This window comes from Mustela nigripes, chromosome 15 (assembly GCF_022355385.1).
Source record: "Mustela nigripes isolate SB6536 chromosome 15, MUSNIG.SB6536, whole genome shotgun sequence".
In the NCBI taxonomy this organism is placed as follows: Eukaryota; Metazoa; Chordata; class Mammalia; order Carnivora; family Mustelidae; genus Mustela; species Mustela nigripes.
In genome coordinates, this window is record NC_081571.1 from 31757678 (window position 1) to 31784637 (window position 26960).

At 36.5% G+C, this 26960-nt stretch overlaps 1 protein-coding gene across 1 annotated transcript in view; it reads left to right on the forward strand.

The window, feature by feature from the left end:
- The window catches only part of VWA8 (von Willebrand factor A domain containing 8), a 326523-nt gene that overhangs the window by 161840 nt on the left and 137723 nt on the right, over positions 1-26960 (forward strand). The window contains exon 21 of the mRNA XM_059378120.1: positions 783-859. Coding sequence (XP_059234103.1) covers positions 783-859 — 77 coding nt within the window. The remainder of the gene's footprint in view (positions 1-782; positions 860-26960) is intronic.

A 26960-nucleotide genomic window follows, 5' to 3' on the forward strand; every position in this document is an offset into this window, starting at 1 on the left:
TCTACTCTCCTCATGCAACCCACTTGTTAACAGAGTCCCCCTCTACTTGAAAACTTGAAAATGGGGAACTGGCATGGGAGCAGTTTCCATTTTTAATAGTCTGTCTTCCACAAAAAGACAGCAACTTTCAGCATCAATAAGTGGTAAGGAAATGAGGACATTCCTGGCGAGAGTAGGTATGGTTGAGACTTATTAATTAATTATATTAATAAACACTGGTTATAATTTAGGTTTCTACTGTTTTGAAGGACTGGAAAGTAGGATAGAAAGAGAAGAAAGGAGTGTTTGATTAAAACAGAAGTATAGTATTATATTTATCTGCCTGTAACTGAAAACCATACTTCCAAAGAACTGATAACAAAATTCATTATTTTTATACTTCCTTTATTCCTTTTGATGCCTTTCTTCAAATCTGAAGTGGTTAATATTGTAATGTCTAAACATAAGTGTAAAATTATGAAACAGAAAAAAACAAGCTGTAGAAGGGTAAAAATAATTATGAAGTTCCTTTTAAATAAGAAGAGCATGTTTAGTATATTTGATGTAAACAAAGCTAGTGTATTTAGAAGTAAATTTGTAAGAAAATCTTTGTGTAAGAGAAGTTGTATTTGTTTGCTATATATAAACATGTATGTGTATATATATGTATATGTGCATATTTTCATTAATAATGAGCAGAAACAGTGCAAACTTTGATAAAGTAGGTTTTGGCAAAAGATCTTCTGACTTGTTTTACCTCCAAAAAAGTCTCTTTTTACTTAATGTTCTCTTTGTAATTACAGGGTGTCGGAAAAAATAAGATTGTTGACAGATTCCTTCATCTGCTCAACAGACCCCGAGAATACATCCAGCTGCACAGGTAAGAGTAGAAGACCCAAACCTCTTGAGATCTAGTTTAATAGTTTATTTTTCTCCCAGCACAATTTAAAAATACTTTCTTAAAAGCGCATTTTATAAACCAGTTTCATTTCTGTTCCTCCTGTCCTTATCTCTCTTTTCCTTAAAAGGCAATAAAACATTGCAAAATTTGTTTTTTTTAGTGACTAATGCTTTATAAACATGAATTAATAGATATTTTGTGAACAGAGAGTGTTGAACATTATATTCTAGGAGCAGATTTCGTCAACATAAAGGCTCTTAAATTAGAATAAAAATATGTAGAGACTAAACCCTTCGCTAAAAGGAAGCTAAAATAGCTCACAAGGAGAAACAATAAACTATATGATCTCAGATATGAGGTAAGGAATCAAAAATGTAGAAGAAATAAGTTATTAGTCTCCTTGCCTTCCTTATAAACACTTTGTGGATCATTTAGTTTTGTGTGGTCAGAATGCTGGTTCAGGGACACCTTTTAATCAGATAGATATTCTTGACATGAACTGTTTTTAGCTTTCTCAGTTAACCTGCTCTAAATCTTTCTAAAATAAAAATAAGTAGCAGATCACCAAAAGAGAGAGAGAAAGAGAGAGAGAGAGAGAAAGATGGGGAGAAAGAGAAAGAAATAGAGAAATCAAAGAATATACCAAGTAGTAACCACTAAAACTAGATTGAATTATTTTAATTCCAGGAGATAAAAAATATTGTGTAGTGTAAAAAAACATTGGGTTGATTTGTAAGAATTAATTTCTCATTTGGGTCCTTTGATTGAATAATGATTCATTCTTAGAAGAAAAATGTAGGAGAAAAGAAGACAGAACTAATGCAGCATAGGAAAAAGAGAAGAGAACTAATATAAAGCTGAGAAGTGGTCAAAAGCTCCCTCTTGCGATTTACACCTCTAGCTGTAACAGAGTAAGTGGTATCTGATTAGTCCTACCATAATAAAGGGTTATAAAACAAGACTCACAAATAGTAGGAGGTTTACAACTACAGGGATCTGTGAGCTAAACAACTGTCAGAGCTCCAGGTGGTTAGGAGCTTTCATTAAACACTCCTGGTATTCAGAAGATACTCTATAAAGCATGTGCATTAGAAGTAGAACCAATCTGCCCCTAGAGTAAAAGCTACTCTATGCCCATCCTTAATAAGTTAAAACATAAGCCGTGAGAAATTAAGAATCCTTGCAATTTAGTAGTATTTTAGAAGTTTTTCTCAAACAGAATGACTTTAAAAACAGATGTTAGAGGGGACAGATGTTAGAGGGGAAGTGTCTTTAAAAGATCAATCTTATTCAAAAGTGTGTTAACTTCTTAGCCAAACATACTTAACATTAAATGAAGGAAGACTACAAAATCCATTCAATAACACATAGCATTCAAAATGTCAAGTATTCAATAGAAAATTACTAGACATACAAAGAAGCAAGAATATTGGTCAATAGAAATAAACCCAAAAGTGACAGATGGTGGAATTAGCAGATAGAGACTACAAAACAGTTGCCATAAATATATTTAGGCATTTAAAGAGGGAAAATGAACATAATAAGGGAATAATTAGGAATTCTCAACCCTAAAAAACAGTTTCACATATAAGCAATTGGAGTCTCAAAAGAAAGGAGAAAGAATAGGGCAGACCAATACCTGAAGATATAATGGTGAAAATTTCCCAAATTTGTCTGAAAATATAAAATCACCAACCCAGGAAACTCAGTGACTATCAAGCAAGATAAATACGAAATCACAAAAAAATACATTATACTCAAATCATTGTTAAATTGAAAGGTAAAATAGGGGCACCTGGATGGCTCAGTGGGTTAAAGCCTCTGCCTTCGGCTCAGGCCATGATCCCAGGGTCCTGGGATCGAGCCCCAAATCAGGCTCTCTGCTCAGCAGGGAGCCTGCTTCCCCCACTTCCCCCTCTCTCTCTACCTGCCTCTCTGCATACTTGTGATCTCTGTCTGCCAAATAAATAAATAAAATCTTTAGAAATAATAATAATAAATTAAAAGGTAAAATCTTTAAAACTGTCAGAGAAAAAAAGACAAATTACATATAGGGGAAAATAATAAAAACAACTGCTGATTTTTCATGTGAAATAAATACCACAATTCAATGAAATGATTGTTTTGAAAGTGCCAAAAGAAGAAAAAAAGTGAATGTAGAATAATGTATTTGGCCAAAAATTCTTTAAAAATAAAGACAATTTCAGAAAAACAAAAGCTGAGAATATTCTTTCAGCAACAGACCTGCATTATTTATAGTTCAGCACTTTCCATGAACATAGATACAAAAACCTTTAATGAATATTAACAAAACAAAGTCAAGAATATATAAAAAGGATAATACATCATAGCCAAGTGAGTTTTATCCCAGGAATTTAAGGTTGACTTAATATTTGAAATTAAATAATGTAGTTCATTTAATTTACAACATAAGGGGAAAACCATGTGATTGTCTCAATCATTGCAAAAAAAAACACTTGAGAAGATTTAATACCCATTCATAATAAAACATGGCAGCAAATTAAAAATAGGAAACTTCTTCACTTGAAAAGAGGCCTTTTAAAAAAAATTGTTTGTTTGTTTATGTGAGAGAGAAAAAACAGAAGCAGAGGGAGCAGGAGAGGGAGAAGCAGGCTCCCTGCTGAAGAGGGTGCCCAATGAGGGGCTCAGTCTCAGGACTCTGAGATCATGACCTGTGCTAACGGCAGGTGCTTAACCAGCTGTGCTACCCAAGTGCCCCTTGTTAAGAGGCATTTATGAAAAGCCTGCAGCTAACTTATATTTAATGGTGAAAATCTAAATGCTTTCTTTCTGTGATGGGGAAAAGACTAGGATATTCACTATTCAGCATTATGCTGGAGGCTCTAGCCAGTGCAATAAGACAAGAAAAAACCAAAACCGAAATAATGTTTTTTTTTTTAAGATTTTATTTATTTATTTGATAGTGATCACAAGTAGGCAGAGAGGCAGGCAGAGAGAGAAGAGGAAGCAGGCTCCCCACTGAGTGGAAAGCCTGATGCAGGGCTTGATCCCAGGACCCTGAGACCATGACCTGAGCCGAAGGCAGAAACTTTAACCCACTGAGCCATCCAGGTACCTCTGAAATACATGTTTAAATGGAAGAAGTAAAATTGTCTTTGTTTAAAGATGACATGATTGTATATATAGAAAATCCTAGGAAATCAATGGGGAAAAAAACCCATCAGAATAAGTGAATTAAGAAAGATCACAGGATACAAGGTCAATGTACATCAGCAGTTGTATATTTATATAATAGCAGTGGGCAGTGGAAAAATAGGTTTTTTTGTTTTTGTTTTTTTAGTTTTTAGTTAAAGAGGGCACGTGATATGACAAGCACTGGATGTGTTATTTAACTAATGAATCATTGAATATTATATCAAAAACTAATAATGTAGTATACATTGGCTAAATGAATTTGAATTAAAAAAATTTTAATATTATTTATAATAGCATAAAAACATGAAATACTTAGGAATAAATTTAACAAAATATATGTGAATTTTAATTTGCTATTGTAAATTAACATGGCAAGGCCAACCCAACTCTATAACTTTTATAGGTCACCTACATAATTTCAGAAAATTTCCAGCCTATTTCCACAACTTCTCATGATATTCTTTATATGAATAAATGATGCCTTAAGAATTTCAACTCCCTTTTTTTCTTTTTTTAGGAATTTACTATGTCAGACTATAGGACTAGGTGTTTTAGGTGATACCAAAAGAGATAAGAAACATAATTTCTATCTTTAAGAAGCTACAATACTATTCTTACTTAAAATTATTTCAATATTTTATGTTCCCCTGAATCTGAAAAGCTGACTATTTTTACCCTTTACCTTTAAGCTTTAAAACCAGTTTTTCGACCTTATAGACCAAGTTTGAGGAAAATAATGAAAGAATCACGAAGTTTGACTCATTTGTTATTTCTTACCCGAGTAACTTTATTTTTAAGATTTTTATTTATTTATTTGACACAGAGAGAGATCACTAGTAAGCAGAGAGGCAGGCAGAAAGAGAGGGAGAAGCAGGCTCCCTGCCGAGTAGAGAGCCCGATGTGGAGCTCGATCCCAGGACCCTGGGATCATGACCGGAGCCGAAGGCAGAGGCTTTAACCCACTGAGCCACCCAGGTGCCCCTCACCTGAGTAACTTCTGTTGATCACATCACAGTTCTAGTTTTTGAGCCACAAGGCACATGGAAAGACCCATTTTTTTACATTTTAAGTATGATACAGTGAGCATTTCAGTTGTTCGTTCTTAGGAGAATTTGAGCTATTTTATTTTGGTTGCATGTGTTTAGTTTCTACCATACAGTGGTACCGTTAAAAATACGTAATTACTTTTAATTAAAAACTTTTCATTAGTATGTACTCTGATGCCACTTAAGCATGTAATGTTAACTTAGAGCAAAAACAAATGAATTTAAATTTTAGAATTTATGAGATATTAAGGACATTGGGGAGGGTATGTGCTTTGGTGAGTGCTGTGAAGTGTGTAAACCTGGTGATTCACAGACCTGTACCCCTGGGGATAAAAATATATGTTTATAAAAAAATAAAAAACTAATAAATAAATAAAAATTAAAAAAAAATTTTAGCTTTTAAAATAGTCAAGCAAAAAACCAACTTCTCTTAAAGATGACATCAGAGGTTGAAATTAGCTCACACATTTATGCCCCAGAAAGAAAGTAGTCACTTTAGGTGAAAGTCCCTTTGTATGATGGGGCAGTTTTTCCATTTGTATATATTGAACACCAAAATATTTTTAAAGAAAGATGTATTAGGCTGAATTGCATCAGTCAATTCTGATTGTAAATTATGGAGCACAATCAGAAAAAAAGGAGGCAAAGAAATAAAACAGATACTTAGTAATTATTCCTGGGTGTATGTCACCGTCACACTGATTGTAAACAGGCCTTTTGCTTATAATTCATCATCTTTAATAGTTATAAGAAGTTTTGATGTCTTATTTTTCTAGGAATTGTTTTTCTCTAATTGTTGGTTTAAACTTGTTTATAATATCATATGATATTTTACTGTCCTTAGACTCAGTAATGATATCTTCCATTTTTATTCCTGGTATTGATTATTTGTCTTCTTTTTCTTTTATTCTTGATCAGTTTTGCCAAGAGGTTATCAACATTATTGCTGTGTTCAAGCAACCACCTTTTGGCTTTTGTATGTTTCTTTTCTATTCAATAATTTCTGATTTTATCCTATTATACCCTTTCTTTTATTTTCTTTGGGTTTAATGTGCTTTTCTTTTTTAAGCTTTTTTATTAAATGCTTATATAATTGATTTTCACTTTTTAATTTATGTATCTGGAACTGTGTTTCTTGGGGTTTCCCTTTGGGTCTCAGTTCTTTCATCTCTGATTAAGAAAGGTAGACAAGGTCATTTCTAGTATCTTTTAGCTCTATATTTTAATATCTTTAGACAAGAAGAAGATGGTATTCAAGGTGCTTTAATAGTTTAGAAGATTAGAGATACCACACCGTACTTTCTGCCTACAGTGTCTTTTATACTAGCCTTTTGTCGTAAGGTAACAAATGATCCGTAAATAGTAAAAAATTATGGGCTGCTTATTTATGTTCTGTGGTAATTTTGACATTGCCTACACAACTATACAGATATGTTATCTATGAAAAAACTTTCTAAATTCAAAGTATAATAAGCTTCAGAGCCTAATATTTGTATTATTTTTGTTTATAGCACCCATTGCTACATATATGATTGATGATTTATTACAAATAAAATATCTACTCATTTTAACACAGACACAGGTATCTCTGGCAATATTTGATATTTAATATATTATATAAAGTTGGAAATAAAAACTCTGTTTCTATTTAAAATACAAAATATTAAAGGATTTTCATTAATTAAATTTGATTTCAATATGGGGAGTTTTTCATTATATTCAACTTTAGGGCTATATTTGCCATAAAATTTAAGGTCATAAAATTCCTTTAGGAAAAACATGTTTTAAAGGATCTAAAAACAGTAGTCCAGAAAAATGTTCTGGACTTCTCTGATCTATGGGTGACGTACTTAACATCTTTACTTTATTTTAGATTCCTTTTCATGGATTTGTGATGTCACCATCTAAATAATCAGTCACATTCAGTTTAGTTTATAGATGTCATTCCAACAAAATTAGTTATGGGCCACTCAGCACATTCTCTTGATAAGTAAAACCATCACCAGACATACATGAATAAAACATACAACCAGTGTATTTTTTAAGTATTACCATCTTATATTTGAATGATCAGTCTCATAAAAATGAGCAAGCTGGGCAACTTAATTCATTCTTTAATTAAAATCAAGATATTATCCTGTATATGATTTAATTTAAAAGATTAATGGATATGATTACTTTTATGGTATGTATTACAATCAGAAGAGACTCCATATCTCATATTTGTGAAGTATGTCTTTTAATTTGTTTTTCCACAATGTTATGTTACTTTGACAAATAAGAGGACACTTGATATGTCACCTTCTGTAGCTGTATTTCCTCTAAAAGTATAATTCTATATTAAGAACTATCATAAGGCTTTGAAATACTTAATTTACCAGGGTTCTTTTTCATTTGCTCCCCTTCATATATGAAGATGACAGCACAGATCAATCATTAGCATTCCCATATGCTCTTGGTTGATTATTTTTCTGATAGTGATGCCCGTTGTGAATATAGAGTTCCCAGGTTCCCAGTACAGTTCAGACTTTTTCTTTAGTGGGATTTACTTCATGTCTGCTCAGCTTATTCCAGACTGGACCATTCTGTGTCCTACTCACAAGTTTTGAGCTTGTATCCATACCTGTCTTTATTCCTCCATCTAAAATTTACTCTGTTTCTCTTCTAATCTTTCAAGATTTGGTTCATTTCTACCTCTACATGGAAATTTTCTGATTTGTTATTATGAATGTAACTTTTCCATCCTCTGAAACTGCACAGAACTAAATTTGTACCATTGTGAAAGAAAGAATAAGAGTTTTCGAGATCAGGTCCTATCTGTGCCATTAACTTTTTCGTAACTTTGAACTTCTTGAGTCCTAATTTCCTTACTTATCAAATTGAAATAATAATATCTGCCAGGCTGCTTGTAAAAATTAAATGAGAGACTGTGTGGAAAGGACCAATCAGTGTCTGACATAATTTGGGCACTTAAGTATTTAGGCAAACTAATAAACATTAGTTTCTTGCCACATAACCTACTTTCTTTTCTCACTCGGATTTGCATTATATTTAATTTCTCCATCTCATTTGCATCCCCTCCACTTTCCCCAGCCATGCCTCCCCATCTAAATAGGACACTTTTTGAGGTCAAGAGTCTGGTTTATTCACAATGTATTAATTCATTTATCTAATTTGTACTTACTGAATTCTTGTTTGTCAGTGGCTTTTAAGGCACTGATGTATAGAAGATGATATCGATCTTGACCTAGAGGAGCTTGCTTGCTTGTCAGTGGGTGAGACTGCAACATTACAGTACGATGCTGCATCTGAGCTAGGAAAGAAGCATGTGCAGCTTCTGTGGGAACGCTGGGGAGAGGTGCCCAGCTCTGAGTATACGCGTGTGATATAGTGAAGGTGTCTGAAGAAGGTGGTACTCAGATGGAGTGTTAAGGGATCAGCAGGAGTTTTCTAAGTACAGAACAGAGAACAGAGCATTATGGTTATTGAAAACGTACGATCTAAAAACCAGGACATGAGAGGCAGCTTGGTATAACGTGGGCTGTATGTGCATAGAGGCAAGGGTTGTTGCCAAGAGGAAGATGCGGGCACAGCATAATTCAACATACAAGACTGTCCTCAGGCTAAAGAAAACTGAATGTGACAGTCTAAATTTAGAAATTCACAAAGTCCCAGAGGGAAAATGGATGTATTGACAGAAAATAGAAAAACTAAGAGCTTTTCTAAGTCTCACAGAAAAAAACTAGTATTGAGCCATCAGGACATTCTTAGCACTGATAAGAGCATTAGAGGACTGGAGACACGCCACATGTCAGCTGCTCTGCAAAACCTCTGAAATACTCCTGGCTCATCTTACCCACTCTGAACTTGAAAAGCTATTATAGAACCAATTTTATCAGTCATTGGACAGTAGTTTTCCCACTAAGAATGTCTTCTACTGCCTCTTTTTCACTAAAGGAATTAAGCCAGTCCCTCTAACCTTTCCACATAGATGTTCAGGTTTGTAATAATTTTTTACTCCTTTCTGGATAATCTTCAAATCCATTTAAATTTCCGTATTATTTTTGTTTCTTTAACAAACATGTACACAGCTGCTGCTCTGAATTGGACACTGTTCTAAGCTGTTTTCAAATTGTAACTCACTGTTGCTACTATTCTCTGAGATCAGTATGGTTTCCCTCTCTGTTTTGCAGAAGAGGACACTGAGGCACAGAAGAGTTAAATAACTTGGCTGAGGTTACAGAGCAGGCTTCTTATGACCTGGCATCAGCCCTATGCTCTAACCACTGCACCATGTTGCTTCTTGACTTTGTTGTGTTGATTGAATATTATTTCCGTGATGCTAGAACTTCAGTCAATTCGTGGGGCACCTGGTTAAGTTAAGTTTCTGGCTCTTGGTTTTGGCTCAGGTCATGATCTCGGGGTTGTGAGATCTAGCCCCGCGTCAGGCTCTGCACTTGGTGCAGTCTCTGCCTGAGACTCTCTCTCCCTCTGTCCCTGCATTCTCTCTCTATCTCTCTCTCTCACTAAAATAAATAAATCTTTAGGGGTACTTGAGTGGCTCAGTGGGTTAAGTCTCTGCCTTCAGCTCAGGTCATGATCTCAGGATCCTAGGATGGAGCCCTACATCAGGCTCTCTGCTCAGTAGGAGGCCTGCTTCCCTTCCTGCCTTTCTGCCTACTTGTGACCTCTGTCTGTCAAATAAATAAATAAAATCTTTTTTTAAAAAAATAAATAAATAAATAACAGATCTTAAAAAAAGAAAAAAAAAAACTTGAGACAGTTCCTCACTAAAGTACCAGCCATGTGGTAAGATTGTCAGTAAATAAGTTTTACTTTCTAGACTTCAATCCATGGATAATAGCTTAATTTTTTTAAAATTCTAGCATGGTATTTCTAACCCTTGCTCATCTTGACCCCAGGGTCTTTCCTTTGGCCACTTATTCCATATTTTTCCATTTTTTCAATAGTAACATCTTATAAAATTTCATTTTCTGTTTCCTTGACCAGTTTTCCTGGTTATCCAACTTATTTTGCCTCCCCGGAGGAAGTTCATCAACTGTCACCCCAGGAATTCCTAAGAACTGAATGAATTCCTGTGGCCTTGTATGCAATGTCCCCTTGCAGGCCGATGCCGCGTCAGCTCTCTCGGTGCTCCAGCCACAGGCTGAGGGTTAGAGAGGTTGCTCAGTTAGAGTTGCACACAAACCCCTGAATCTAGAAGTCCCAGCCATCAGCATGCCACAGGCTGTTTCAGAAGAGAAGACTGGAAACAAGGAAGATCTTTCATTTTTATTTCCTAAGTCACAAGCTAAACAAGCTTGAGAACCACCGATCCCCAGTGCATTTTGTCTTAGTTTTGCTATATCTCTTGCCCCTAGAGAAAAGCCACATTCCTGTCAAGTGTTACGTACTTTTTTAGATTGAGGAAAACTTTTAAAAATCCAGAAAATGTAAATAGAACTATATAACACCTACCCAGATTTATCACTGAGATTTAACAACTGTTAATATTTTTCTCAAATTGGATTCTGCTTTTCCTTTTACAGAAATAAAATGCTGTAATTATAGCTCAAGTCCCCTTCAACCACCACCCCAATCTCATCTCTCCCTCTTCAAGTCAGTCACTAATGTCAATTTAATTTATAACCTTCCAATCCTTTGTGGGTATTTTTTTTTTAACTTGTAAAACACATTTTTGCTAAGAGAATTATTTTCTCACATGACTCCCATTATAAAATTAGGATTACTCTGATGGGGGAATGATTAAAAAAGGTTTCGGTCCTTAGTTGTAACAAAAATAAAAACAAACTCAAGTTTACAGTTGTTTCCATATCAGATTATCTGAACAGACTTAACATCACATCCTAACAAGGTACCTGCTCTTTTCTCTCTCTCGGCCTCTCCAGTAAGCTTGAGTGGCCGCTTTCTCACAGCACCCTTAGGTAAGCAGAGAGACTAAAGAAGTATCTTGGGCCAGTGCCCTCTACTTCTCAGGAGTCTTTCTATTTGTTAAAATCTAAAATGCTTTATTAGGTGCTGCTCCTTATTAGTGAGGCAGATTCTGCTGTTGGCCAGACTCTTCAGATGCTGGCAGCAATGACAACAGCAGACAGGGATGGCATGAGGTGCCTACATTAATTAAGTACATTTGTGTCTTAATAGGATTGCTCAGTTCACAACTCCGTTAAGGATTTTCTGGTAACTGCAGTGTGTCTGTAGTATTTTGTACAGGAAGAATTCAGCACATTGCTAAAAAATCTAAGAATTGTTTCTGCTTTTTACGTCATTCATTCATTCGGTCAGTCAACAAATATCTAGAAGCAGAGCCTAAGATGAAAGTGTTTGTGTAAGTAATTTTAGAGGGAGTGCCTTGAGGTAAAACTTGCAGAGAAGTGAAGGAGTTAGGATGCAGCTGTGGAAAATAAATGGTTTTAGTTGAAGTCTGACCTCAGCCTCCTCATACAGAGCTCTGGAGCATGAATGACACTACCCAGTTATCCATCTGGAAGCAAGAGGGTAGCCTTTTTTGCCCCCATATTAGTAAGTCATTGGTTATGGGCCTCCCCTCACCCAGGAGAGAATAAGGGGAACGTGTGACCTCCCAGGCATTTCCGGGCACAGTAGCTCCCCACTGGTAGAGGGCAGTTCTTTGGAGAAGGGTACAGCTATGAGCTTTCAGAAATTATTGCTTCAATAGCCGGGGGCTAGGTGCATTTGGTGGTAAAGGCAATCTGTGGAGGGCACCGACACCATATACTACAAGAAACCTTTATGGAGGGACAGTGCAGTCCCTAGCATTGCTCTAGGCCTTGAAAAATACAGCAGTGAACAAGACAGACAAGGTCGTTGCTGTCATGAAGCTTTGTTTCTGCTGGTGAAGAGGAAATATGCAATAAATAAATAATACAATAAACAGAAGTATTGATGCTAGAATGGAAATTATGTGAAAATGTTTTAACGGCTAATGTGATAAGGATACAATGGACACATTTGCCAGCAATGACCATCTTCATAATTGGTGGGATTTGCAGCAAGACAGACTAGCATTTCAGTAGCTCTGTGTGTTCTGGAGACTCCGTGGATAAATTGGCCCAATGCAAGATGCATCCATAAAAGATTACAGGTGACAGTGACTAGAGAGAGGGTGGTGAGAACTTAGGCTAGTGATAGGTTGAAATAAGACTCCAGCAAACCTCTCAAGGTACTGGGCCTAGCTAGGGTCTGATCCAGGGGAGTAGAATTAGAGGGAATTAGGGTACTGTGGGGGAATATTGGTGTGATAACCGGAAAATGGGGGACACAGAGGCAGAAGTATACGCGACTTGTTATAAATCCCCAGATATGAGATTTATAACCTCTTTGAGCAAGACCAGTGAGTCATGTATCTCATTCCCTGATTAGAACAGGAAATCAGGAACAGCAGGGTGAGCCTGCAGCCAAATGAAACTGATTAAAGCAAGGGATGGGACTACGAGTTTTGCACACTGTACCAACAAAGGTGTCCTTTATATTACATGCGCACACACATTCTGAATGTAAGGGTTTTTTAACCAACTCTCAGTGACAGTAGTATACAATGGACTATCATTTTTCCACCAAGGACTCTTATTCTGCTTGTGCATTACTTAAACAGTGTTACTAATACTTTTTACTGGTTTCTGATCATAACTGGTTAGATGGCAATAATGCTGCAGTCAACCCTATTAATATGTTTTAAGATACGGTTTTTAGGAATGTGCTGTCAAAAAATCATAAACCATTTATTATAAATGGTTTATTATAAAACCATTTATTATAAAACTGAGCTAAAAGAAAATGGAAGCCTCACATTTAAAAAAAAAATAGTTATTTGAAAGAGAGAGCATGAACAGGAGGGGCAGCTGGAGAGGGTCAGACTTCACGCTGACCATGGAGCCCAGCTCGGGGCTTGATCTCACAATCATGAGATCACAATCTTAGCCAAACCAAGAGTCGGATACTCAACTGACTGCACCACCCAGGTGTCCTGGAAGCCTCACATTTTTAAAAGAAAGAAAGCATGAGTTTGGGTAACCTCTTTGAGGCCAAATTTTATTAGGGAGTTATTATAAAGATTAAATGACATATGTCACATGTAACTAGGACAGCGCCTGGCATGTGGTAGGGAGCCAGTTAAAATTAAATCTCCTCTCTATAAGTCTGTGTTATCTTCTATCCATATATAGGTGAGTGCCACATCTTCTGCCCCTTCTTTTCTTGGCTTTGTATCTGCATTCTTCTTTTTAAAATACCAACATAGGTATCTCTGGGACATTTCAAATCTAAAATAGCCATCTTTTCATACCAAGCTTCTTTTGTCAGTGTCCTCCAACTCCCTTTCTACCTGGTTAATGGCAAGTGTCAGTAAAGGTGTGTTAATTACGTGATTGGGAATTGGTAAAATCATCCTCTTTTCCTTTGCCAAGGTCACTGGTAATACCTGGATTATTGCATTAGTTTCTTTTCCAGCACTCCAGAGCTGTAACCAAGTCCTTTCAATTCCACCCTTCTATGAGATTAGTATCTCCCTCCCTTCTCCTCTGGGCCGTAATTCTATTCCTCTATTCCATCTTTTGCCTAGATTATCACAGTAGTCTCCTGGCTAAGAACTCAGCCTCCAATATATCTTTCTCATGTTTCATGTTGTTCCAACTAATAAATTCGATCACTTACTGTCTTACTCAGAACCCTCTGATAACTCCCACTGCCAACAGCACCCAGTCCATACTCCTCAGTTTGGGCCCCATCTGCTCCTTCACTGGTCTTCTACCCTTTCTCTCCCACATACTTACGCATAAGCCATATGAACTGCTTGTGATTCCCAAGTATCACATCCATATTCATGACTCCATAACTTGCCACATGCAGCTCGTATAGCCTGGAATGCCCTTTCTCATCAACTCGGCCTGGAAAAGTCTTACCCTTGCAGAATGGACAGTGGTTTAAAAGATGCTTGAAAAATAACTCTGGTTTGAAAAGAGTATTGATGTATAAACAAAATTGGCAGAAAATTATGTAAGTAACACCATCAGATAGTACATCTGATCTGATTGAAAAGCAAAAAGTCTCTGGAGTAAGGTTACAGAGGACATCACACATGAGTAGTGTTCTCTTCATAGTGTTTCAGAACAAAGATGGCTACAAAGAGGTTGAAAGCAGATTTGCGCAAAGTGCTACAGGAGTCTCCACTTTGATACTGCATATAAAACCAAGACTTTTAAAATAAAGCCAGAATTATTTCAGTGTTTTGTAAGGAGATAGAAACTAACCATGAAAAATTTTTACACTGCAGTCTCACTTGCAGTCTTATTGTGAAGTATTTAAAAGATCTGTTGAAACTACTCATTTGTCTTCTAGAGTGTCAGGAGGTCACAATGTGTTGATGTGTATTCAGAGACTGTCAGAGAGATGCCCCATAACAAATATTTTAAAAATTAAAAAAAACCTTTAATTTGATCCTTCAGGGTAAAGTCATGCTTTAGCAGTAAAGTAGGAATAACTACTTAAAAAATATCTTCGGGGCATCTGGGTGGCTCAGTTCGTTAAGTGTCTGCCTCTTGATTTCAGCTCAGGTCCTGTACCCAGGGTCACGAAATCAAGCCCCGCTTTGAGCTGTGGGCTAAGTGTGGAGCTTTCTTGGTATTCTCTCTCTGCCTCTCCTTCCCCTGCTTCCTCTGTCTCTCAAAGCAAAATAAAACAAAACAAAACAAAACAAAAAACTTCTTTTCAGAGAGCATTTTTAAATCAGGTGTTTATAACTGTTTCAATGGTTAGACTTTTTTGTTGCTAAAAATAATGTATTTCACCCTGTGATATTGTGATAGAGTAAGAAATACGTTTGGTCTTCATTACGTTTGGTCTTCATTCCCATTCCTGGCGTAGGAGCTTCTAAAACCCTGTAAGTTCCTGAGTAATAAAAGTATCATTCTTTTATAACATTGATCTTCTTCCCCAGTTTTAAGACCCTTGTAATCTCTGGAGTGAGACTGTGTCTTTTTGTATGCAAAGAAGGTAACTACTGGGCTCCTGGATAGCTTCCAACTGGGTGGCTGGTTGCCAGAGGAACCAAGCCTACTGATTAGAGGGTTGGAACTTTCAGTTCCACCCTCCTACCTCTGGGAGAGGAGAAGAGGGGCACTGCAGATTAAGTTCGTTACCTGTGGCCAACGATTTAATCAATCATGTCTACTTAATGGGACCCCTATAAAAATCCTGAGCAGTGGAGTTTGGCAAGCTTCTGGGTTAGTGAACACACTGACATATTGGGGAAGGTGGTATGCCTAAAGAGAGCGTGGAACCTCTATGCACATTCCCCTTTCTTTCCTTAACTTGCCTTATATCTCTCTTCCATTTGTCTATTCCTAAGTTGTATCCTTTGTAATAAATCAGGAGTAGTAAGTACAGTGACTTCCTAAGTTCTGTGAGCTATTCTAGCAAATTGTAGAACCTGAAAAGTGGGTCCTGGAAACCCCTGATTTAGAGCTGTTCTGTACAAAGTGTAGAAGGCCTGGGACTTGCCATTGGTGTCTGAAGTGGGGGCAGTCTCGCAATACTGAGCGCCAGACCAGTGGGGTCTGTGCTAACCCCATAGTTAGTGGAAGAATTGAATTACCCTGTAGACACCCAGTTGGTTTCTGCAGAGAATTAGAGAATTGTTGGGTATGGAAAGCCCACACATGTGGTATCAGAAGGTGGAAAATGTAGAAATAGATCATATATTCCCCAAGTGTCTCATCTATACACTAAAACAAATTTGAAATACAATTTCCTGATATGTTTAAAAATCTTACAAATGAAGAGTTGCCATGAGTTTTGAACTCATTTGTTCAAAATATAAAATGTGACATTGATTAGTTTGCAGAACCATTGATAGACATCAGGAGAGATGGAAATTCCCAAGCTTGAGTAACGAAATTGTTTATATGTCTGATAAATGAGAATGAAAGATGCATGTTGTGCAATAGGGAGTACAGTCAATGTTGCCCTTCTATTCAGATCTCCATGTCTTTGTGAGTGCTTTTTCAGCTACAGTAGTCATTAATGGGTCTCAAAACGAACTGAATTTAGGACTAGACCTTTACATCACACAAATACTAAAGTATTTCAGTCATCTGTTCTTCTGGAAAATATCCTTCTTTAATTTTTTTATTAACATATTTTTTATTGACATATAATGTATTATTAGCCCCAGGGGTACTGGTCTGTGAATTGCCAGGTTTACACACTTCACAGCGCTCAGCATAGCACATAACCTCCCCAATGTCCATAACCCAAACACCCTCTCCCTACCTACCTCCCCCCAGCAACCCTCAGTTTGTTTTTTGAGATTAAGAGTCTCTTATGGTTTGTCTCCCTCCCAATCCCATCTTGTTTCATTTATTCTTTTCCTACTCTCCAGACTCCCCACATTGCATCTCCACTTCCTCATATCAGGGAGATCATATGATAGTTGTCTTTCTCTGAATGTCTTATTTCACTAAGTATTGTACCCTCTAGTTCCATCCAAGATTTCATTTCTTTTGATGGCTGCATAGTATTCTATTGTATATATATACCACATCTTCTTTATCCATTCATCTGTTGATGGACATCTAGGTTCTTTCCATAGTTTGGCTATTGTGGACATTACTGCTATAAACATTCGGGTACAGGTGCCCCTTCAGATCACTACATTTGTATCTTTAGGGTAAATACCCAGTAGTGCAATTGCTGGGTCATAGGGTAGCTCTATTTTCAACTTTTTGAGGAACCTCCATGCTGTTTTCCAGAGTGGTTGCACCAGCTTGCGTTCCCACCAACAGTGTAGGAGGGTTCCCCTTTCTCTGCATCCTTGCCAGCATCCGTCATTTCCTGATTTGTTAATTTTAGCCATTCTGACTGGTGTGAGGTGGTATCTCACTGTGGTTTTAATTTGTATTTCCCTGATGCTGAGTGATGTGGAGCACTTTTACATGTGTCTCTTGGCCATCTGGATGTCTTTGCAGAAATGTCTGTTCATGTCCTCTGAACATTTCTTGATTGGATTATTTGTCCTTTGGGTGTTGAGTTTGATAAGCTCTTTATAGATTTTGGATACTAGCCCTTTATCTGATATATCCTTTACAAATATCTTTTCCCATTCTGTCAGTTGTCTTTTGGTTTTGTTAACTGTTTCCTTTGCTGTGCAATATCCTTTAATTTTTAATGAGAACAAGTTTTTTGTTTTTATATATTTTAGAATGTATCTTATCAGAAAAAAACTTTCACTGATAGTATATTTAGAGCCACTGACCTAGAACAGTCTTTGCTATTGTGCATGTCATTTATTATCACATTTCCATGTTCCCACCTCTGTCTCCTCTGCTGATCATAGAGGTCTCCCTAAGGGCAAGGATGTGTCTTTGAACTGCCTCCTTCAAGCATGATGTCTGGACAACGTGGTGGATGTTTGATAAATATTTGTTAAACAAATGAATAAATGCAATGTCTCCTCCTTCCCATCCATCTTTGAGATATCCGGTTAGAGTCCTCTCTCTGAAATGAACAGGTGATTGGTGCTTCATTTCCATGAGATGAAAATCAAACCTTGAGCATGACATTTAAGAAAACTGAACACTCTAGCTCATCTCACCTGGCCAGCTCTACTCCCCTCCCTGCAAGTATATTCTAGACAGTGTTCCCCCAAATTTCTCTTGTATCATTGAACTTCTATCATTGAACGTTTGTCTGTTCTCTGCCTGGAAGCATTTTCTCCCTATACCTGCCAGTTAAAATAATATTTAATCATCAAGACTGTTCTCAGGGCACCTGGGTGACTTAGTCATTAAGCATCTGCCTTCGGCTCAGGTCATGATCCCCAGGATCCTGGGATTGAGCCCTGCATTGGGCTCCCTGCTCAGTGGGAAGCCTGCTTCTCCCTCTCCCACTCCCCCTGCTTTTATTTCTTCTCTTGCTGTGTCTCTGTCAAATAAATAAATACAAATCTTTAAAAAAAGAAAAAAAAGACTCTGTTCTCTTTAGTCAAAATTAATTGCCTTTTCCTCTGTTCCCACTGAACTTTGTTTTAATTTCTGTTGTTGCCTTTCTCACACTCTGACATGAATTATATTTGTTTTATACCTCTCTGTCCTGTGTGCTTCTTGAGAACAGCATCTCTGATCTTTTAGAATCCATCATAGCTAATAATCTGCCTTCCGTGTTGGAAGTAGATCATACTTGTTTAATATACTCATGCATTCATTCATTCTTTGAACAAACATTTATTGCATGCCTAGAAGGTATGAGGCACGGTGACAGGCACTAAATATATAGATGATACCCCCTGTGTATAGATGGTATGCTTTGTCCTCACAGTCTAGGAAAGGCATATTAGCAACTAAAAAGTTCTTCAGTGTAAAGTACTTTCTATCAGTTAGTTCAACCAGGAGGATAGAAGGATAGAAGTGAGAAACAAGTAATGCTTCAAAGAGGAGACAACATTTGAGCTGAACCTTTAAGGGATGGCCTGAATAGTTTGCCAGGCAAAGTGAGAAAAAGCAAAGAGAAACTTATCAGAAAAAATATACACAATTTGCACAGTGCTTAAGAAACTCCGAATAATTCATTACAGCCTTAGAATGTGTGACTGAAATAGTTGAGTGGAAGACATACGTTTCAACAAACATTATGGAACACCTGTTATATCCTGGTCACTTCTCTAGCTTGAGTGATTATGTCAGGAACAAAAGAGTTAAGAACCCCAGCCTTTATGTTTACATTCTAGTTGCTCATGAAAGAGAGAGGCATGGAGAGAGTGAGAACAAGATAATTAAAATGCATAGTGTATCAGGTAGAAAGTGCTGTGGGGAAAAATAAAGCAGAGGAGGGAGCTGGACGAGGGCTTATAGTTTTTAATAAGCTGACCAGGGAAGGCCTCACTGAGAAGCTGACATTTGAGTAGCACTGATGGAGTAGCCTGTCTAATCTTTTGCCTCTTATAAACACCCCTTTTATTTTTGTAAGTTTCACCTTAGTATTCTTTACTAAGAGTACTGAGTACTCAGTACTCTTTTCCTTTTTTGGTATGGTTCTAGATCTCTCCTGACTAACAACCATAAATAAACACCAATAATCCCTAAACTCAAATGAGAGAACAGGACAAATGAACCACAGCCTCCTGTTCATCCTTTAAAGTAGAAGAGATCACCCAACAGGTGAGAGAACTTTTCAAGTCCCAACGGGACACAGGCTGCTTGGAGCTAATGGAAGGCCCACCAGCACGAGTCAGAGAGCGCTGTGACGGCCTTTGCAGTATCATTCTGGAGGCCCTCCATGGTGATTAGCCTGAAGAGTTCATAAAGCAGTGGAAACATGATGGCCACTTATAACCTCTCATTTACTTAATTTGGACTCAAGAAATAAGATAGCAAATGGGAGAGCAAAGGTGGCTAGAGGCTGGCCTGGCTCTGCTGTGCCAGCTCTCTTCAGCTCAGCCCAGTTTCCTACAGGTATTGGCTCAACTTCTCATGGCCACTTCTCTCATGGTGACTGAACTGTCTTTGTATTGAAACAACTGGGTATGTTATGGAATAGCCTTCAAAATCCCCATCAAAGGGCGCCTGGGTGGCTTAGTTGGCTGGACAACTGCCTTCGGCTCAGGTCATGATCCTGGAGTCCCAGGATCGAGTCCCACATCGGGCTCCCAGCTCCATGGGGAGTCTGCTTCTCCCTCTGACCTCCTCGCTCATGTTCTCTCTCACTGTCTCTCTCTCAAATAAATAAATAAAATCTTTTTAAAAAAATCCCCATCAAATTTTAAGATAAAACTTAAGATGACAAAGAAATGTACTTATTCTGCTCCCATCCTCTGACCTCTAAGTCCTTGGAGGTATGTGTTCCTTCTGTGCCATTAAAATGACACTAGAGGTGCTCCTGGAGGGTACGGTCCATTAAGCATCTGACTCTGGGTTTTGGCTCAGGTCATGATCTCAGGTCATGACATGCAGCCTCGTGTTGAGCTCCACACTCAGCATGGAGTCTGCTTGGGATTCTCCTTCTCCCTCTACCCCTCCCACTTGTACCCTCTCTCTCTCTCCCCCTCTCAAATAATCAATAAGTAAATCTTTAAAAAATAATAATAAAATGGGAGTGCCTGGGTGGCTCAGTGATTTAAGCCTCTATCTTGGGCTGAGGTCATGACCTCAGGGTCCTGGGATCGAGCGCTGCATCAGGCTCCCTGCTCAGCTGGAAGTCTGCTTCTCCCTCTGCCTCTCCCCCCACTTATACATGTGCACCCTCTCTCTCTCTCAAATAAATAAATAAAATCTTAAAAAAATAAAGTAAGTACTCTAAGTAGGCTTGCTGAACATAATAATAAAAAATAAATAAAATAAAATGGCACTGGAAAATGGCTAAGGCTGAAATGAACTCTTCAACTTTTGCTTCTAAAAGCAATATAGCTTATAACACCCAGTGCTCATCTCCACACACTACATCAAAAACTAATGATGTACTATATGTGGGCTAATTGAACATAATTTAAAAAAAAAAAGCAAATAGCTTATAAATAAATAAATGTGATATATCTTGTTTTTCTTATGATGCAGTAGCATTTTCCTTTAAGAAAAAGCTCTGATAAAAGCTTAATAAATTAGTAGGTATATTACAGAAAACTTAAACATGGATTTCCTTTAAGAGTTCTCCAGCTACAATGCTTATTTACATCCTATTTTTCTACTTGACCTGAGTACTTGAAGTGTGATAAATTTAACACTGAGCATTGTGAGTTTTTTAAATTGATGAACAGTCAGAAATGAGGATAATTCAAGATTATATTATACCGAATAATATTATGACATATACAAAATGCAACTTATGTAGCGAGTTTTAGGCAATAAGTATTTCATGGAAAATGTATTCCGGATTATTAACCAGAAGACACGTGCTGAGCCAGCATCATGGAGGGCTGGCAGACATAAGTCTTCTGATGGCCTTCAGTAGCAGCAGGCTGTTTCTCATTTGTCTTAAGAGATCAAAAATAGGTATTTCAGGGCACCTGGGTGGCTCAGTCATTAAGCGTCTGCCTTTGGCTCAGGTTATGATCCCAGGGTCCTGGGATCGAGCCCTGCATTTGGTTCCCTGCTTGGCAGGAAGCCTGCTTCTCCCTTTTACTCTGCTGCTTCCCTGTTTCTCTCTCTGTGTTAAATAAATAAATAAATAAATAAAGTAGGTATTTCATTTTCATTTTGAATAAAATGAGAAAATATCTGGTAAAAGATCTTTTGATATTTAATCTCACGCAAGGTCTAGTTCATACCGTACCAAAGATGGCACATTATTAGTGTGGCGACTTAAGTTCACTTAAATATATTATGAATTTAAGCTCATTGGGGGAAGGAATTTCTACCTGTTTTGTTCACAGATACTTCTCCAACATCTACAGTGATGCCCGTTAGTAAATGTTCAATACATACTTACTGAGGGAAGGATTCAGTAATATCCTGATATAGAAGGGTATGCACTTATTAAATTTTGGCTCTATCACACTTTTATGTTATTACCCAATTACTGAGGCTTTTAAAAAATATAAATTATTCATTACTATATTTTCTGATAAAGATTTACCCAGTGGACACTGTGTTCCCCAGCCTTACACATTTTTATCTGTGTGTGTATTTTTGCCCACTCACTCAGCTTTGCAGCTGAATCTGCATTTTGTTCTTCTATTCTTTTTTAAAAACATTAGTAAATGCATTGTTTAATGTCAGGGGGAAAGGGAAATAAGGGACCGCTATAACCATTTTTCTTTTTTTGCTGGAAAAGGGGAAATGAAGTTCCCACAAAGAAATTAGATCATGTTGAGTTCCTTAAATTGACCAAGTCGGGGAGCTAGTTTTCAGAGAAGAGACAGAAGATCCAGTCTTTAAGTATATCATTTTAGTTGATTTATTTTTAAAGGCTGGACAGCTCAGAACTTTCAGATTTAGTTAAAAGATTTGATTATCAGCATGGCTTTGCGTATTGGAGGAATTTCTTTTTAAAGAAGTGTTAATATAGTGCTAGGAGATGTGAGGAGGGAAGCAGATTTTGAAAATGAGGCATATTTTGAAATGTTTAGCTTCCATTGCATGACTGCTTTGCTGTGGCTGTTTTCTACCTGCTGTTCGCAGTGAGAACCTACCCCTGAAGGGTGGAGTGTTGCATCACAGTGGACTTCCTTCCATAAATATTATCCCCCTAATGTCTTCCTTTCTTTTATGGTTTGTTAGGATTTTTTGCATCTGGACACATTAGTGATGAGTGATTGACTACTAAATAAACTGTTTGTCCTCCCAAACAGCTATTTTAAGAGCTGGAGTCTTTTCAGTCACTTTGGCAGAAATAATATTTTGCTTATCTTATTAAAAAGACTTTTCCCTCAAAGCATTCAAAGTACAAACAATAATACTATTTCTCTCTCCATTTTGAGCTTCCTTGCTTTCTACTCTACTACATTCCTCATATATTCTGTTTTAATTCCCCTTGTAGAAATGAGTAATCCTGGGCTTTGAGAGATTAAGTGATTGACCAACGTTGGAAGACTCAGATTTAGGCCAGTGCTGGTAATCACAGTAATCACAGCTAATTTGTGTCTTTTTTTTTTTTTTTTTTTTTGTATTGTATGCTGGATTGCTATATTAGTGGCTATTTCTGTTTGAGGGCCTTGGGAAGTTTCTTAACATGACAAAATGTTTTTGCCTTTTATAGGCAAGGGTAGGAAATGGTGTGTTGCTATTCAGGAGAGCCCAGAATGTTTGTAAACATTGTTTAAATCTTAAATTTGTTGCCATTAGCTATGTCTAAATACCACTCTCTGTTTTATTGGTGAAAATTACTATTTGTTTCCCTTACCTTTATTTCATTGATTATTTAAAATAAGCCTGTGGAAGTGATATTCTTGATGATGCCATGAACTCTTTTTCACTTGAAAATATCTTTCAGCATCATTTACTTTTCAATCAGTGATGTTATGCTTATCTATTTTTGGCAAAAATTACTCTTTATTTCTATTTTCATGATCATCCCTCTTTTAAAAATATTCAACACATATTTGTTAAGTGCCTCCTGTGTGCCATATTCTCTCTTTCCTTTCTCATGTTTGACTTATATTAGCAAGCAGTCTGTTCCTATAGCCAATTTTATTTAATGAACTATGAAATTAGAGATAATTTTTATTAGCTGTTTGAAACTCTCAGGTGTCTTCTTTCTTCCTTCAGTCCTATGTTTAACTACTGTTGTTTTCCTAAAAGAAAGCTGACCATAACCAATTTAAACGTAACTTACTAAAATACTGTTTTCAAAATAAACGTCACTATTTTGAGATCACTTGCTCCTCTGTTAATTAGAAGGTATTAGCTTAATGTACCTTTACAAGCAACATTCCAAGAACAGATTGGGCTTGCTCTCCAGAAGCTAATTTTCTTTTTCCTTATTTTGACAAAAACCTGGTCTTTATATAATTACTTCCATTGCATCAGGAATAAAATTAAATTTCTATCGAAACATTAATAACTCTAATTTTTTTAAAAAACTCTTAAATAAAGAGTTAAAAGACTAGAGTTTAGCACCATATTTCTTTGAGTAGCCCCTTTATCTACACAGGCCTTAATTGATAGACAGCTTTGGTCTGCAGGATAGGGAGAAGTGAGAACATTTATGTCAGCAATTAGCTGAACAGTCTAATTAATTCAGTATTACAGATAGCAGTTATATACTGGAAAACCATCTTTCAATTAAACCTTAGGCTAAGGAAATGTGATTTAGGTGTGTTTTAAATTTCCTTCTCCCCAATATTGTTGAAATCATTTAAACTTTTATGAGCTTTTACTTCAAAGCTGTTCTTGAGAGGAAAAAATCGTAATAGAATTAAAATTGTAGCAAATAAAATATTTTCTTAGGTCTATTGCCTATTTGTATGGAGAACTAAAATCTTTTGATCCAAGATGTTCCTATATACAGAGCAATGATTTTAGTCAATGTTTCTGCAAAAGAATCATTATATTGACTTTAAGAATCCGTTCATATGCTACTTGTGACAGTGATGATTACCTTATCACTTAACTAAGTTGAACTTTATAATATTGTAAGGTACCTTGAAAAAACAAGCTTTTTTCTTGTTGTATTAATACTTTACAGTAGATAGTAGGGTATTTTCCACTCTTATGTAACTAGTGAAACTTACTGTCACATAAGCTGAACATTTTTTCTAATTGCATATTATTTGACATATTTTACTAACCTTTGCTTTTCCTTTGATGTATAGGATGGAGGATCAATAACAAGAATAGAACAAAACTACTTTTTTTCCTATAAATTCCTCTTTCTCACAGAGTGTTCCACTAAAAGCAATGTTTTCCATTTGTATTCATTCTCATTTGTAGTCCCTTTTGGAAATCATCTGATTTGTGCATGTTCCATCAAACTATGGTTTTTATTTCTAGCACAGAAGTCTTTTGATAAATCTAATTTGGCAAGTTGTATCCTATCTGAATTCAAGTGTTAGAGAACAATTATATTTGCCTTTTTTAAATTGGTATTCAGCTTGAATTTCCTTCCCACTGACAATGATATAAGAGTTCCTTTTTCTATTTTGGTGCTGGAAGGTGTCATGTTGTTGCCCATTAAATATGTGATGGATGAGGTGAGAAATTCATTATATTGCTATAAAAATCTGTGTGAACACATCTCTTTCTCGTCCTCACCCCCCCTTCTGTATTGCTAGAATATTAACAGTGAAATTAGTTAAACTGTGTTCTTATTTGTTTAAAACTCTAAAAATTAACTTTTTAGTAGAAGATAGCATAAAGTATGTCCTACAGGAGACTTATAAGACCCAGGAATACGGAAAATGAGTGTATGACTAGTTATCATTACAATATATATTATTCCTACTAAAAGTTGATAAGTACCAAGAAAGTGTCACAATATGCTTTCACTTTTCTTAACATCTTCAAGGATTTATTTCAAACACATTTTAATTTTATTTTTAGCCAATATGAAAGAAAAACATGGATTTCTTTGTAAAGTATAGTGCTTGGGCTATAGGAAGCAGTAGATCACCGGACAGGCATCAGACCCATAGGATCCAGAATCTTGAGAATGGGAGCTTGGAATAGAGGTCAAGAAGGGCAATAGGCCAGATCTCCAGGGAATTCACTGAAGAAGCCAGTCACCAGTTAGTCAAATTCGAGGGAGAAGCCTTTCAAGCTAGGCACAAAGAAGCTGGATAGTCTAGAAATTGTAAATGCCAATAATTGTGTTGCCAATATACCTGCTCAGGCCCTGGTAAATGAGGACTCTAGTGGAGGAGTTACTCAGAGTTACTCATAATTTAGTAATTTAGTAAGTCTAAATTCAACTCAGTTGGAGTCCATGATGGACATAAACCGTATTCCCAGTAATCCCTTGACTAGCCAACCCCAAGTGTCCGTCTTGATATGACTGTACTTTCTAATGTGTACTTATAAATTAATAAAATATATATAATATATATTAAATATATAATAAAATATTCTATATTAATATATTGTTATATTTTAATATAATATTAATAAAATAATAAAATATTATAAAGATTCCTAACATCTAGGTGAGTAAGTCTTAATCTAATCCAACATTTACTAAAGTAGGCTCTATATTCAAGATTCTTTGTTAAAAAGGGGAGGGAGTTCCATGATCCAATAAATTTGGAAATCCACATTCTGTATATTGTATTATAAGCTACAGTGTTGATTTTTAACTTTTAGCATTTTTGTCATTTTGTTCATGCATTCATTTATTCAACGAATATTTACTAAATACATCCTGTGAGCCAGACATCCATTAGATGCTAGGAACAGGAGGAGGGACAGATAGATGTGGTCCACAGTCTTAAATCTTAGAGTCTGTGTAGAAAGATATTAAAATAAGTAATTACAATACAGTGTGTTAGTGGAATAAGGGAGATCCAGCGCTCAAAGGGGACATAGAGTAGGGTCACCTAACCTGTCTCAAAAGGGTCAAGGAGGGGATTGCCTAGAACCAACTATGCTAAAACCTGAAGATAGGTGGAAGTTAGACAGGCAAGAACTTTCAGTCACAACAAAAGCAAGAATGAGATTAACAAATTGCCAAAGCTGACATGTACATAGACTCTTTCTGTCCTCCATACGCTGTGCCAGCGACTTTCCCAGTGTTCCATCATCAAGCCTCCTGGTGGGGGTTGTATTACTAACCGAGATCAGATGGCTAATAAATAACAAGAACTAGAATTTCAACCCTGATTGGTCAGACTCCAAAATCATCTTTCCAGTACCCCACAACTGCTTCTCAAGGTAGTTGACTGATTTTGATTAAATTTGTCTTGCTAAACCAAAAACTCGCTAGAATGATGTCTCAAGTTTGCTTTATTTGTGAGTGTTGTATGGTATTTATTGTTTTTTTTAAGAGATACACATGTGATAAATGGTAGCATTTGGGGAGAAATTTCAGAAGCACATTATACCTCTAAGGCCTGAGGTTTACAACCCAAGTCTCACACATAGTAGGTACTCAAAAGAACACAACTGTAACTCCATTCATTACTTGAATAAGTGGTAGGGTAGTTTGAAAAGATGACTTTGAATTCTTATAAAGAAAGGTGCTATTCACATTTTTAAAGTAATTTAATTCTCCATGTGACATGATCAAGATGGCTGTAGGATTTTTTATTTTTAAGAGTATATGTAGAAGATGAAGATAGAAAATTGGTCCCCTTGAACATGTATAGGACTTCCTATTACCTGTAGTTTATGTACATATTTTTGGAAAAAATATTATTAGGTGATACAAACTTCATATCTCATCATGTGAGGAAGTCATAG